At 42.6% G+C, this 16,180-nt stretch overlaps 1 protein-coding gene across 1 annotated transcript in view; it reads right to left on the bottom strand.

Annotated features, from left to right (window-relative positions):
- Positions 1-1,356: 1,356 nt before the first annotated feature.
- Positions 1,357-16,180, bottom strand: part of lrpprc (leucine-rich pentatricopeptide repeat containing) — a 47,102-nt gene continuing 32,278 nt past the window's right edge. The window contains exons 28-38 of the mRNA XM_031872511.1: positions 15,599-15,741; positions 14,054-14,177; positions 13,276-13,402; positions 10,453-10,541; positions 10,162-10,366; positions 8,386-8,513; positions 8,158-8,273; positions 4,766-4,840; positions 4,561-4,645; positions 3,316-3,458; positions 1,357-1,652 (exon numbers count right to left, since the gene is read on the bottom strand). Of these exons, the coding sequence (XP_031728371.1) occupies positions 1,581-1,652; positions 3,316-3,458; positions 4,561-4,645; positions 4,766-4,840; positions 8,158-8,273; positions 8,386-8,513; positions 10,162-10,366; positions 10,453-10,541; positions 13,276-13,402; positions 14,054-14,177; positions 15,599-15,741 (1,307 nt within the window). The 3' untranslated portion in view covers positions 1,357-1,580. The remainder of the gene's footprint in view (positions 1,653-3,315; positions 3,459-4,560; positions 4,646-4,765; positions 4,841-8,157; positions 8,274-8,385; positions 8,514-10,161; positions 10,367-10,452; positions 10,542-13,275; positions 13,403-14,053; positions 14,178-15,598; positions 15,742-16,180) is intronic.

The following is a 16,180-nucleotide window of genomic DNA, read 5'->3' as shown; positions in this document are numbered from 1 at the left end:
GCCTCTTTCCAAAGGTAAACTACAGTGGCGCCCTCCTGGGTCCGTCTAATGGTTTCCACTCTCCAACCAGGTTGTCTCGTTTCATCTTTAAATCCCCATTAATACTCAAATTAGGGATTTGCAGCACACTCCCCAAACACACACTTTCGCACTCTGCATCTGTTCCTGACTAATTAATCAGTGTTTGGATCCAGACAAAGTGTTGAGGTGGGTGCTTTTTGGAGGGGAGAAGGTGAGAGCTTTCCTGCAGATTACACCGGCTCCTTACATTGTATGTTTGTACATTATTATTACGCTTATGTACTAATTAATGCTGCTAAATAGCTGTCTTCACTGTAGAAGTAGAGACAGAAGGTATATACTAAGACTTATTACATACTGTTCTATGATTTATTCATGACATACTGTACTATTACTTTTTTATGACGTGCTATACATTCTGACTTATTTATGGCTTTTGTATGACATACTATACCATTACTTTTTTATTACTTTCATTACATACTATAGTGTGGCATTTTATTATACATTTAGACTTGTTGATTTCATGACATAATATACTTTTCTATCACATTTGACATACTGTACTGTGACTTTTTTGTAATTTTTTGACATACATCGGACTTTTTTCAACATAGTATATTAGACTGTTTTGGACATTAGTGACTTTTTTTAACATACTGTACTATGACTTTTTCATGACTTTTCTGACTTGATATATTGTACAGTGACTTTTAAATCACTTTTGAGTTTTTAAGGCATACTATGATTTTATATTACTTTTATGACATACTATAGTATTTTATGACACTATACTATGTAATAAAACCTTTTTCACAACATACTGATTTTTTGTCTGACTTTATATGAAATCATATCCAATGACTATTTTAAGGCGTACTACACTGACTTTTTAATGATGTACTTTACTTTCGATTCTTTACTTCCATGACATATCATACTCTGACTTTTTTCCCCCTCCGTCACTTTCATGACATATCATACTCTGACTTTTTTCCCCCTCCGTCACTTTCATGACATACTACATAATACTAGGACTTTTTGTGACCTATTGTACTGGTTTTTGTGACACTTTACTTAAATTTTTTTTCGGACTTTTGTCGACATCCTACTTCACTTTTCAAAGACATATTACTTTTATTCGTCTTTTCCCATTACATACCTCACTATGACTTTTTTCTAACAAACTATATCATGGGATCGTACATGCAGCCTCAATAGGACACCTCAATGGAGCTGAACCATTGTGAATGTAGTGCGTTACACTACCTGCTGCCCTGAAGAACAGGTTTATTTAACCACCAAATATCTTTTAAACCACACGAAGACTCAGGCTCAGAATGTGACATTTATTAGCATAAATACTTCTGTACATTCTCAACATCATCATCAATAATATTATCAAGAGCACAGTGGACAGAGTATAATATCCAACGGTTATAACACAATACTCTATACTTCAGCGCGGACACCTTATAAAAAAAGAAAGGAAGTGTGATAGGACGAAAAAATTGGGATTTGGAAGGAGGTCGGAGGTCGGAGGAGAGGAGGATGAATCTTTATGCCTCAGCCGTCGTCTGGACTTTGGCTGCTCTCTCTTTCAGCTTGTCTGCATAAAACTTAAAGGACTCCTGGAAAGAAAAAGAAAGACAATTTAGCAAACTTTTTTTAATGACATACCATACTATATTAACCTTCATGACATCATTACTATTTTAATGACATACTATACTATGACTACTTATGACATAAATGAGTGGTTTCATATGAAGTTACATTTTATTTTAAATAAAAAATAGCAGTCATGGTAATAAATGGGATCAACTATCAGGGTTTAAGTGATGTTTCTTTAACAGAGCAAAAATTATTTAATCAAAATAAAATCCATGTTAACTCAGATTATGGAATTACACATTTACATTATCTTCCCTCATGAAGTAAGGCAGACACACGTAAATGGAAATTTTAAATAAAATTGATGAAAGTTCTCTTAAATTACTCGTACACGCCACTGAAAAACAAATCTGTTTGTAGATGTTTTGCTGTTGTCATCATGGTGTAGTAACCTCTATGTAGATGGATACGAGGGAGAACAACGAGGACTGGTGGGTTTCTACCCGAGATGCGTTTATACAAACTTCCGAACCCCATAACGGTTCACCTTTCCCTCTCCTTGCAACTCCTCTGGCTCTCTTTTGCTTATAAAACCCAGCAGTCACTTAACTATCCTGACATCCAGTGAATAATGTAGCAGCTTCTCTGCCTTCATCCCTCTCTTTCTCCTTCTATCTTTGCACTGCAGGTGAGTGAAGGTAAGAGGTGGGCTTCGTCCTACACCTGCCTCCAGGGGACAGTGCATTAAAGTGCTGGGGCTGAGAGGTCTCTGTGTGTGTGTGTTTGTGTGCCAAAAATAGAGCTACATCAAGTTACAAAATGTGCAATGTGCTGAAATGCTCAAAAACACTAGGCGCCAGAAACAGAGAGTGGCTATTGCAGTGACACCATCTCGGTTACACAATATATATACTCGTGACTCTGACCCACACACACAGTAACAAACACAGGAGGCTAGCTGCAGGCCTGAGCAGGAAGACTGCTCTGTCACATTACTACGGTACTCACAGACCACCGCGCACACACACACACACACACACACACACACACACACACACACACACACACACACACACACACCCACCCACACACACACACACACACACACACACACACACACACACACACACACACACAAGGATGCCAGCCGGACAACTGCCAGCACCAGTTTAAGAACTGCGATGAGTGCTGCGTTTGTATTTGAACACAGATCTGTTCATAATATGTTGTTCATGTCTGCATGGTTATATCAATATGGATAGGTGTGTGTGTGTGTGTGTGTGTGCTTAATCCACTGTGTGCCAGTGTAACGCAGGGTTGGGAGTAAAATCATATCAATACATGATCATGACAAACTTTGTTTTACCGTTTTCTGGCATTTTACGGACCAAAGCATTGATGGATATTGAGCAACAAATTGGCAGATTAAGTTTATGATTTCAGCTAAAAGCTTGTTTGAGTCCAGAAGTATTGCTTATAGTAAAACTGTTTTTTGTAGGCTGGCTAAGCACTCATCCATACTTCTCTACTGCTGTTCTACTTCCAAAAAAACAGCACGTTCAATTAGTTTCTGTCCAACATCTTTTAACGCTGGGCTCATTCACATTTGCAACTGATTTGTGTAGATCAGCTCCTTCATGTGTGTGTGTGTGTGTGTGTGTGTGTGTGTGTAAGACTCACAGGTGGCTCAGTGAAGGGTGCAGTCTCTCCTTCAGTACGGTAAAGCACAGCAAGTCGTTTGAGTGACAGCTCGTCTATGACCGCCCCCTCCTTCTGCATCTGCTCGTGCAGAGCCTTGGCTGACGAAAGGTCCTTATCCAGAACTGTCAGACAAGAGGAGGAGGAGGAGGGGGAGGAGGGGGGGGGGGGAGGATTAAGTCAGCAAATGAGACAAAAACCTCTACATTTAGAAAAAATCATTTAATGTTAACATTTAAATAATCCAACTTTGTCTATTATCAATAAATTGGCGCCAGGAACTGAACTGCACATGCATACTGTCCACAATGTCTTTGTACCTATGCCAGAATAATACATTATTTCTAAGATGCTGCCGGTTGTGCATGTTAAACAAGTAGCAGGTGGAAAAGAACAACTTGTGTGGAGTAATGATTGGACAGAGTAGAATAGAAGAAAAAAAAAAAAAAAAAGCAAAGTTAAATTGTGCCCAAATTTTGAGTTTCACTGCTTTGAAAGAGTAGAAATCTTAATTTAGAAAAATAATGTAAATAAAAAAATTCACAAGATTATTTCAGAATTATAGATGTAACTTTGCATATCGCATCTCTTTCCTCAAATTACAAAGTGAAATGGTTGAAATGATGTTCTGTCGATGTGAAGCCTCATGAGTGTGTGCGGTAGTGGGCATCAAAGAAACAAAAGTGGAAAGTAAGGTCACTACTAAAAAAGACAAGAGAAAGTTAAAAAAAGAAAAAAAAAAACTAAGGGACGAGCAGAGCAGAGCTAAATGTGTCCCCTATGGCTGCCTTGACCGACCAGCTAGCTGATGCTAATTAAATAGTCATGTCTGCTCATCTCTGGTGTGACAAGGTACGTAAGAGGGGAGACGGGAGGGTGAGAAGGTGAAGAGAAGAGAAGGGGAGGGCATGAGGGGAGGATAGAGGTAAAAGGAATGATGGGAGGACAAGAAAAGATAGAGATTAAAAGGTAGAGAGGGCAAGAAAACGATGAGGAGAGGAGGAAAAAAAAGAAAAGTTGAGTGGTGGACTGTGTTGCGATTAGCACGCTAGGCTAGCCAGGACAGCTAACTCATTAGAGGACATGTGTTCTTCTAACCCCTGAATGTCTGCCTACACCCACACATACACACTCCTTGATCTGATGCATTGTTAATGTCTCCGCCTGCTGCACCAGATGAGGCCGTGCGTGTGTGTGTGTGTGTGTGTGTGTGTGTGTGTGTCTTACCATGGCATTTCATCAGGTACGGGTACAGCACCTCCTTCTCAGTGAAGTCTGGAATCAGGCTCAGCAGGGCCTTGATCTTTCCCAGCTTTTATACATATGAAAACAATACCGTTGATTAACTTGTATTTGGTCAGTACAATATTATCATTACTAACAGAAATCATGGAAAAAAAGTGCACAAATTATTCTTTAAAACTGGTTTCACCTGTCCGGGACTCTGAGCCTTCTGAGCCAAGAAGGACACCAGCACATCCTTCTGTTCAGCCACAGCGTTACAGCGCTACAGCAAGACAAGAGGGACAAAAGAAACGTGAGACATACAACATGTGTTATTGGGCTATATGAATAAAACTGGCTTGACATATTTAGTACAAAGTGGAAATGCTATAAAAGTAAAGCCCAAGCTTGAGCTGTTCACTGCACAACTATCATAAACAACATAACACACTACAATAGGATCCCTAAAAGATGTTTTTTTTAAAGAATTGTTACAAGAATATGTACTGTTTGGGACATCTATAGTGCTTTATAAAGAAAGTTTATTTTAATAAAAATAAAAACTTTTTGGTGGACCAATTATGTTATGGTAATTGTTTTGGCATTTGTCTACAACAAGAATGCGTTACTAGTTAACCTGCACACTAATAAGATACATCTGTTAAGTTAATATCGTCCAATATATCAGCATGTGGAGACACTGAACAGTGGAAAGTGTTGCAGAATTATCTCTTTGCATCAATCATCCGACGCTTGTCAGTGACGCTGATTAAATTAAATGGATAAATAAAAAAAAAAAAATAAGTAAAAAGTAACAAGATGCGCTACATCTAAATAATACGATATATATATATATTATATTTAGTATAGAAAGACGTTTAACCTGTGCATGACTGCTTATGATGAAGACATGTGATGCAAGCATACATACAATATACGGTGTGTGTCTCTGCAGGAGATGCATTAACGCTGCTGAGCTCCAGTGAGTGACTTCATTCTCCTGGCTGAGCAGCAATGAGGTCCGATTACTAGCCAGTCGTAAACTAACGTGTTTCACTCCTTCTGCACCTCGTACAGAATTTAAGGCGAGTGGCCTGTAAGGCTTTTAACAGGATGACTGACACACACACACAGTCACCGAGTCACCGAGCGGCAGAATGGCTTGAGTACAATCAGACCAACACTATGCCACTTCACTCCACTTCGCTCCGTGCTCTCACTCACTCTCTCCTCCGTTAATTTCCACCCCTCGCTACACCAACCTCTCCCAAAGGTGACGCCACAACCGACTTGGCCTCCCGTCTCCACTGCTCCTCACACATACTGCCTAAAAGCTCTGGATACCCAGGGAATGCTTCCTTTTCCTCAATGACCCCCCCCCCCCGCCCCCCGTCCCAACACACAGAAGCACGTAAGCAGTCGTAGACGAGTCGGTGGAGCTCGTGCCTCACTGCTTCTCTCCGTCACTGTTTCACTTCTTACTGACGAACTTCATCCCTCTCGCTCCCCACCGACCTCACGTCCTTCTCTCCAGATAGCCTCGTCATCATTATTGGCTGCTCGCCTACTTAAAAGCTTTTCATAGTTTTGGAGGAGCCGGGCCGCTACACGCCAGTGACCCGGGAAGAGCGGCTTCGAGAAGGGGAGTCAGGAAGAAGAAGACGACGATGGGCCACGATGAAGAAACGAAAAGGAGCGCTCCAGTTTAGCCTGGTGTCACATCAGCGGAGTCCGAAACTTACAAACTTAACACAAGACAAATGGGAGAACACACTTTAGAGGAGTCTTTGTAGTTTCACTATCCGACACCATGAGCATTTGATCCTGGAGTTTTGTTTTCTTGAGACGTGGCATCCTGCCTACTGGTTATTATCAGCGGTTTACATTTGTAATGTCTGTAGAGCACTTTAAACTGTGTCTCAACTCAATATATTATGTTATGTTGGACTGCCAAACCTCTACGGTATAGACATCAATTAGAAAAGTCCAAAAAGAACATCCCACTTCCTCCTTCTGTCTCTACTTGGTCTTCTGATATGAAACATGATAACAGACATTTTTTAATTGTTTTTCCATCTTGAGCTTCTGTGTCATAGAGAGAAAGGGTGGAAAAAAACAAAACAAGCCAGGATGCATATCAAGCAAGCATATTATAGCTTTAAAATAATGTAATCCATAGTTTGTGTTTAAATAGTCGTGAAGATGAGAGTAGTAAGTAATGTATCTGTTCATTAACATTCATGCCAGTCAGACATCCCTGTTTAAAGATTGAGAGGGACAATCATTGGAGATGTCAGGGAGGAATGAAGAGCGGAGCGGACGCTCCATGTTGGAGTGCGTCTTCAGTGTTTCTTTATTTCTTCCAGATTCCCTCTTTGTTGATCTGTTTTAGAAGAGTTGTAGTTACTGACTGATAAAGGTAAGCAAACAAAGTCAGGCCTCAGCACAAATGTGGTGAAAATGTGAGCAGCTAAGATTGTGTGACAACAACATACGTGAAAAACAGATTCCTTTTGTCCATGTTTAAAAAGTGATGAAGTGTGGTATGTGAGGGCGGTAAGTGATATATCTGTGTTCATTAGTGCCACACATGAATGACTGAGAGGGGTGATCACTCAGCAAGCGAGAGAGAAATAATCGCTGTTAGAGAGAGCAGCGTCTTCGTCTTCGTGGCTCTCTCTGAGTTTCTTGATCTCTTCTGCCTCTTCGTCATCTGCATCCTTCCCCTCGTCTCTCACCCATCTAGCGTTTTCATATTCATGTCCCCAGGCTCAATGCAAAGTCATTGAGCTGTAATGTATGAACGGTGTTAAATAAGTGAAGTGGTAGGAGGCCAATTTCAGACCACCAGACTCGTCGGTAGAATGTGGGGAAGAACTTCCTGACATAGATGTGAGGCTGGATGAATAAGTCAACGTCTCCATCATCACTTGGGTCTGACAACCGGACGAAGGCATCACCAGCTCCCTTGTTGATTTGTTTTTTTCAGATTTTAATTACTTTGATGTAGTAATTTAAAATGTAGTCAAGAGTGAGACACTCAAATAAAGTAGTGCGCACTGGGACAAAATGCGCCTGATGATTTAAAATTTAGTTGAAGTGGTCACAAAAAGTAAAAAAAAAAAAAAAAAGGGTTAGGTCCTTGTGGTGTGCAGATTCAACCTAAATAAAGACTGGTACCGGCACTTGGCCATCTTCATATGAACGTTACACTCAACTACATGTTCCACTATAGCAGATTGTTATATTTTGGCAACAATTCTACTTCATTCAGAGGCGACCCTCCTCTCCTCTTTACACAAAGACAAAACGGAGAGGAATAAATGCAAGTGTGATGAGAAACAGTCTGACCTGAAAAACATGGATTTCTTCACTTCATGTTTAAATAGTGATGAAGAGAAGTTAGCGACAGCAGCAAGTAATGTATCTTCATGAATTTGCATGACTGCCGGTCAATTTCCCTCCAGTAGAAATAAAAGTGTATCTCAACTCAGCCTCTGTGGAACACGACCAAATACATCTGGAAACACACAGGCAGGCACACACACACACACAGACACACACTCGTACTCACTCACACACACACACACACATACTCACAGCCAACATGAACTTGGCGTCCTCGACTTTGTCCATATCCAGGAGCTGGAGGAAGAGGTCTGAAGCTGGTCTGTAGCAGGCAAAATGGTTGGCTAGCCGCTCTGCCATCGCACTCACTGCAACACAGCACGAACATTTCAATCAACGGTCAGTGGTTTTATTATGTGTTGTTTTAGGACTGGATTGCATCATTCTTAGTATTTCTATTTCTCTGAGTGTGTGTCTTACATTTGTCTAAAGCTTTGTCGTTGTTATCTTCTAACACCTTCCTGAAGACGAAGGACATACTGGGGTTTGTGCTGTTTGGACTCGTGAAGACCGCCTCCAACACCTCCACTGCAGACTCCACGTCGCCACTAAGGAGTGAGAGGGAGGAATAAAGATTTAGTTCATTGGAGTAGATCAAAACAACACATGTACATGTTTAATCCTCAAACAGATACAAAGAAAATGGGCAGACTTCTTCCTGTATTGGTGCTGAATACTCATTGGATGTAAAGTCCATTTTGGTCTTTTATGCCAGAGATACTGGGCTGGGAACAAAACAATAAAATCAGTGATCAGCCAAACCCTAATCAACCCCTTTAAGTGTGATTTCACCCTTTGGGGGAAAAACATATGGATACAATATATTATGAGAAACTGATCAGATTAAAGAATAATAAAAAAAATACTGTTTTTAGACTTTTGTAATTTAATTTGAAAATCTATTGATTTGATTTTTTTCCTCCCACTAAGTGCAGACCAACTCTTTCTTCCACTGATGCTCACTCACTCACACACACTCTCACACACACACAAGGTTTTCTGCTGAGGTTGCCTCAACCAAACAAAGCCTGCACACCAAAGCGCTACAAATCTAAAACAACTCAATCTGGCAACCCCACCTCGCTACTAACACTTTACGCTGCCTGCTCCCTCCCCACCCGTCAGCAGTCGTAATGAATATTTAACATACAGGGTGTGTGTGCGTCTCTGTGTTTGTATACGTGAGAGCGTCCGGCGGTGGGGGAACATATCTACGCTGATTGTTGCGACTGGGACCGTCTGAATAATTCAGCGGGGGGCCCCTCTAAATGTGGCGCTCCGCTTTCCTGGCCTGCTCACTTTTCCGCCCCGGCTCTTAACCAGTCAGCTTGACTCAGATACAGCGGGGACGCACGTGTCAGAGCCACTCAGAGAGCAGCTCCTGGAGGTCAGGGTTCAAGCTGACAGGCCCGCGCTGCGATGGCCAATCGGGCGTGAGACCGTCTTGCTGTTCTTCACTTCCTGCTGTCCCTGCGAGATGGCACGGCGACGGCACCGCTCGAGCTGGGGGACAGCGCTAATGCGGCAAGTAGCGCAATGAAAGTTTGATGCACAATGTGCTTTGTATATTTGTCCTCTGTTGTTTGAGAAGCGACAAAGCAGAAGTGGAGGATGGGCGTTTTTGTGACATTAAAAAGAACCCATGAATAATCCTATTACGCCTGTGCTTCCTATTTGTACTCGACGCCCCGCTCGCCCTGTAAGCTTTTACTTTAAGAGTGTGTCAACATGGGTCTTGTCACACTCTGCTGCTGGTGTTGCATTAAACTGTTTATCTCTGTGTGCAGCTCAGTAATACAAAATAGTATAAAAGACTTCACGCTGGATTGGAAATTGCGTCAGACATTTAAATTATTTTGTTTTGTTCGTGCAACATGCAGCCCTGCCCATCTACATGGATTTGTTTTTCTGTTTGGCGTCTGCATGCTCTCTATTTGACTGTACGTACAGAGATAAAGGTGATAAGATGACCACTTTCTCGAAATGTCACAGTTAAGGAAATATCTTAAAAGTCGCATGTGACTTATTCATGACGTAAATCATGAGTTAAAGCCCCTTTGTGTCGACCTGTATGCGAGTAGAGGATGTTTCAAATTACTCTGGTGGCTCAGTTTTAGCGTGTACAGAAATAAGCAACCGAAATTTAAAAGTCAAATAACACAAGTTCAGTGATGAAATCGCCATATATGAGCTTACTTCTTGATGTGTGCGAGGGCCGTGTTGTTGACAAACACCATGCTGGACAGGTTGAGATTCGTGCCGAGGCCCTTCATCCGTGACTCCACTTCCTGGATCCCCGCCACGTCGCCATTGCTACCCAGGGCCTGAACCAGTCTGGTGATGGCGAGCTGCGAGGGCACGTGGTTCACCTGCAGCATAGACTTCATTTTCTCCAGAGCCTCTGTGGAGGAGGGCAAGAGGTGAGTGTCTGTCTGTGAGTGTGAAATAAGCATGCATGTGTGTTTACCCACATGTCTTGCTTCTCACCTTTATACTGGCCTTTCTTGCTATGTGTGATGATGAGCAGACTGCTGGCGATATCACTCAGCTGGAAGCCGGGCACACGAGACGCAGCACTGAGAGAAACACACAAGTATGTTCTTGGTTTGGTGTCAACGTTCAACTATACACTTCTCATTCAAGACAACCTATTATTTGCACTAACGTTTTTAATTAAAATTGTTTAATTCACACAAAACAATGTTGTTATTTCATATTGATAATTTATTTATTTATTAAACTACCAGAAAACGTACTATATCGTGATATATGTTGGTATTGAGATATTAAGTGACTGATGAATGATAGAAAGCAGCCGTTCTTTGTGTTTAGAGCTAATTAGCTAACTTTAGCATGCTGAAACACTAAACATCCTCATGGAAACATTGTCCTTGCGAGCAGGTAAGCATGCATTTAGCTGAGAGCAGTGTCGTGTCCGAACACAGAGCTGCCCGAGTGGCTGCTCTCACATGTGCTATTATTGTGTAGAAAGTAATCCCATGTTGGATTGGCCTTTACAATAGTATGATGCAGAAATCCATACATGCGTTTGTGAAACTTCTGACCCGGATAGACTGTAAACAGCTTTTATAAAGTCCATTATTTCTAACTTCAGAGCTGATACGGTACTCTACCATAAATATCTCTTCTATATCACTTATACGGCATCACATTCAGAAAAGCGTTAGACTTTACACAGACGGAGCGGATAAACACATGAGCTGAAAGACAGAAGACGGACAGAACAATGGGGACAAATGTGATTGACAGCAAGTCTGAGCCTCTTGTAAAGCGCTTGCTGTAAACCAGAAAATAATACAGACATCAAACAGTTGATTACTTCCTGCTGAGCCGCTGCATGCATGTGTGCATTTGTGTATCTGTCTGTGGATTTATGTGGGAGGATGACGCCAGGACGAAGCTGAATTGAGGCCTCCGGCTTTCCCTCCCTCGCTGCGTCCACTCGCTGTCCTTTTCAGCCCTCCTCCTTTTCATTTCGTTGCCACTAAAACCTCAATCAAGCTTGCCTCTCGTCCTTTTTTTTCCCTTCTTTAAATTGTTATTATAGCCCTGCAACTAGATTAATCCGTCCGCTCAATTGAGCATCAGGCTGGCAAATCCTTATCACCGCTGCGACACCAGGCCAAGCAGCATCCGGCAGCCGCTGTGACAGGGTCACGGCGGAGATTGGAGCGGTAACAGGGTCGCCGACGGATTGTACGTGGAGTCCCAAGCAGTGGGGTCAGAATTATTCTTATCGGGTGGGAGAAAATCTCGAGAGGCCGTCTCGGACTCACCTTTTCCCCCACAAACACTCACTCGCCTTCTCCTTCGAGGGGTATTGTGCTTCAGCCAATGAATCCAACATTCACCCCTTCCTCTCTCTCTCTCATCATCTCACTCTCCCAATCCCTTAATCTCACCATAAGCACCCCGCTGCTCAATTCTGTACAGATTACCCCAAAACAAACACACACACACGCGCATAGAGAGAATTAATGCCTATAGCGTCTTCATTAACCTCGTACCTGATTAAATCTAGCCCTCCTCGCCTCATACGGTCTTTTTATCGCCTTCCTTTCCTCCCCATTTCCATCTTCCCCCGACTTTCCTCTCAGCTCATTTCACTTCTCATTTAGAGGGCAGATAAACGAAGCTTTTATCCAGGCAGGGATGCCGCGATCCAATTCAAACAGAGACTGGAGATGGGTTATCACTAGTATTGCCTCGCGCTTGTTGAAACAGTGATCTAAAATGGATACGATTATTTCTCATAACAGAAGAGAGCGAAGCATGTAGAGAGCAGAAAACAGGGAAGAGACTGATAGTGTAATGGATGTTTTTACATGTTTCTCCCCCCCCCATGTCCCTCCAAATTAGTAACTGCATCTCTTCTTTCAGTGTATCATGTCATTATATTATCATCTCTTTTTTTTTAACACTTTGTTTCTGTGTTTTTCCTCTGCAGCGAGAAAGTGATGTAAAGACAGGGACAAAAGGAGATCAAGAAAAGGAGGAAATTACCTAAAAAGACAAACTGAGAAGATCAGCTCTGCACTAAGCTCAGATCTCTAATACCTCTGTCTGTCCATCCTTTTGTCTCCAGGCTCAAACCCCAATATGGCCCCCGTAACGCAACAACACATGATACATTGCTAATTGAAAGAAGATTGATGTTTTTGCGCTAAGTCACCCGCTTCCCAGAAAACCAAAATGAATCTGTACATCCGCACGTGTGTGTGTGTGCGTGCGTGCGTAGTAAGAACCACTGTTCATATCCAGCAGGGCTGAGTGTGTTCGCACACAATCAGTTTATAATCCTCATGTCTGTCTAAGAGATGGAGATTTAGCCTGAGGTGACCCGGAGCCACAGACTGAGGAGAAGGGTGAAGTAGCAGAGCATCAACGTAAATGCAAGTTGTATTCGTTGTGTTTATAACCAAGATACACTGCTGTGCAGTCTGTCAGCCCTACGGGGGAATATTTCACAATATTTATTCTCATACATTAACTGATAAATGACACTGAAAAGGGGGATGGGACTTGGTATTCAGATGTAGTTGGACATCACAAATTAGAAACCAGGACAAAATGCTAAAATGGGAAGAAATGAGCAAAACGTTGGAGAGCAATGGCTCATGTTTTCCCAGACTGCCGAACCTGACAATCATGGTTTAAACTGCTGAAACACACTTGTATATACTGTTTATGACAGTAGAACTTGGAAGAAATAGTAATGTGTTTCTGTTTTGCCAGGCTTTACCAAAACGTGTAATTTTTCAGTACAGAATGAGACGTTAAGGCACTCACATGTCCTTGACTGCCATGGCGTCCTCAATGGCTCCCTCGGCCAACAGGGAGCGGATCAGTATATCGTAAGGGGCGGGGCCTAATGCCACACCCTTTTTATCGGCATCCTTTACCATCTTATAGGCTTCTGTAGACGGAAAGAACAAGACAAAGAAAAAAATGAGTCAGAGGTTGGACAGGATCTAGAAAAGCGTGGAGGCTTTTAAGGTGTCAGTATTTTTTAACCGGAGGTGCTTGTTAGATGGTCGACACCTTTTCCACATCGGAACTGGGAGGGGATGTGTCCAACAATTATTTTAACTTTTCAAAACAATCTACGCAGTGTCTGACGGGTGTGAAGGTGAGAAGCATGCAGGGTTACACTGTAAATAACTTCGAGGAAAGATTGCAATGTGCAGACAGTAAAGAAAATGAGCAACATCTGGAAAGCTAGAGGATACAGATCCAGTGAATTTTCTCCAAAAGACGGGGGGGTAACAGACTTATATTCATCAAATTGCGAGACAAAGGATGCCAACTGGATTCAGATCGACTTTATTATACCACACAAGGAAATTATTTTGGACAACATACAGCCCGTAGTAATTGCTGTATATTTGAATAAGCAGTTGCTAAACAAACAAAGAATATCAGGGGTGTTGGAGTTTTACTGTCCCTTAATGTTCAAAAAGATCTTTATTGAAGCTTCAAATGGAAACTTTACACCTCGCAGACAGGTAAACCTGCTTCTTTTGAGTTTAGTTCAGCTCTGTGTCATGTGTGGCCTCCTGCGGCTTACCTTTGGCCTTGCCCTTTTTACAGAGGGCCATCAGACGGGTCTGGAATTCAGGACCACTGTCGGCTGGGGAGAGGGTAGTTGCCGCCTTGACCTGCTGTGTGGTGGCAGCTTGTTGGTACCAGCTCTGGAGATGACACACAAAAGAGAAAACAGTGATGAATCTCAAAACAGCTTCATCCAGCACGCGCACACACACACACGTTCAACTGTAGCAATGAGCTGGTGTGTGTATGCGAGTGTATGAATGCAATAATGCTGGGCAGGCAGGGCAGGGTCCTCTAATGCTCAGTCACCCGTGTAGCAGTGAGGGGAGGGAGTTAAGCTGTATTGGCTAGGGGCAAATTACGTCTGGCACCCGAGGGGCAAAATGAAAAGCGTGTGTGCGTATGAGAGTGTGTGTGTCGAATCGGCGGAGTCAACTTAAGAGCCCCAGGGGGTCACCAAGTTCATCGCTCCAGGCAACAGCAATCACTTCCTGTCTCATCATGCTTCGGGCTACCGGAGCTCGCTCGCATGCAAAAACAAAGCTGAAGAAAAGTGCAGTAATGCAACACAGTAATATTATATTATTTTAACCCAAACTCCCCTCTTATATGCATATTTTTTTTTAACACATTCACATCAGGTCCACTTTGTCTCTTTTGGGGCAGAATGCAGTCGAGGCCACGTGCACATGTTTAACTAAGAATCCAGCGGCAGCCATATGGTGGCATTTAGCTGCTGGCGAAATTAGTCGGGCATTACAGATTTACAGACAGATCAAGCAGTAATTCCTTTCACCAGCCAGCCGGTCTGATTGACCACACTTCAGATCAGAGCTTCAATCCTGTTTCCTCTGCATGTAATGAACAGAAGCTTAAAGGGCAGCGGGGGGGTGAGGGGCTGTATGGAGCAAGCAGTTGATAAGAGTCTTCTGGGGGTTAGCTCCTATGAGGTCGGGGTCAGCTTGCTCTTTGGTAAATCTATGCCGTATGAATTTAATTGGAAATGAGACCATTGAATGTCAAATGATGGAGCGCAGCTTCAGTTATTACATGCAGTTCCAATGAAGCTCCCGGTCATATCAATACAGGACGATATAGAGTTTATACTAGAGCCACATTAACTTGTACAGAATACTACATTTAGAGTTTGTTTACTTTAGCTTCTTAATAAGATTTCAGTTATTTATGGCTATATTATTTCATTTCTTAGCTGTTATAGCTCCTCTTTTTGTGTCCTTATGTTGTTTATTTTGAGATTCACATGTGATTTGGCTGCAGTGCAACTTCCCATTGAGATGGAATAAAGTACTCTCTCTATTGGACTTTTTTAGAAATCTACGAACAGCCACCATTGTGATTTGTGTCCAACCATCAGCGCTACATGCTTATGTGTTATGTTTGACCTCAGGCACTTTTAGAGACCTCCAGAGCTCTTGGGAACCTCTTTTGCTTTTTATCTGCTCCCCCCCCCTTAGGAACCTTCTGGCAATTCTTCTTCTGAATAACAGATCCGTCTGACGAGCGTCACTGGGACGTACATATTATAAAGCTGGGGTTTTACCTCAGGCACCTCAAAGGGCACCTCCTGGCCGTTATTCTTCAAGACGTCTGCCAGCATATGCAGGGTCCTCTCCCTGGGAATGACGTTCTCCTCCTGCATCTTCATCCACACTGCTTCTGCCTTCTCCCAGTTGTTTGTCTCCTCTGCAAACAACAAGAAACAAAGCAGAATTAATTAAAGGCGTGTTCTTATGTAATGTGCTATGAACGCCATGACACACAGACCCATGTGGATGTACAGTCGGTCCATATTGCTTGTAGCTCATCACTCAGCCTGCACCAGAGAGTCATTTCAGACAAAGCGCTCCATGCTGAGAGGGCAATCAAAGCACTAATCTGATCAACTGACTGACTCTCAACTATGCTGTAATTTAGGAAACACACTAGGTGTATGTGTGTGCGCGTGTGTGCAGGGAAGTTGGGGTAATGGGTTGACAATCAGCCATAACACTCCAATCACAACTGTTATCTGCTCTGCTCTCCACTGCAGCAATCACACCATGTCTTGTGCTCTTACTTCCGACTGATCCTCTCTTACACACACACACACACACACACACACACACACACACACACACACACA

This window comes from Anarrhichthys ocellatus, unplaced genomic scaffold (assembly GCF_004355925.1).
Source record: "Anarrhichthys ocellatus isolate YVR2014 unplaced genomic scaffold, GSC_Weel_1.0 scaffold3, whole genome shotgun sequence".
NCBI classification, from domain to species: domain Eukaryota; kingdom Metazoa; phylum Chordata; class Actinopteri; order Perciformes; family Anarhichadidae; genus Anarrhichthys; species Anarrhichthys ocellatus.
This window is presented reverse-complemented; position numbering and strand designations above follow the sequence as displayed.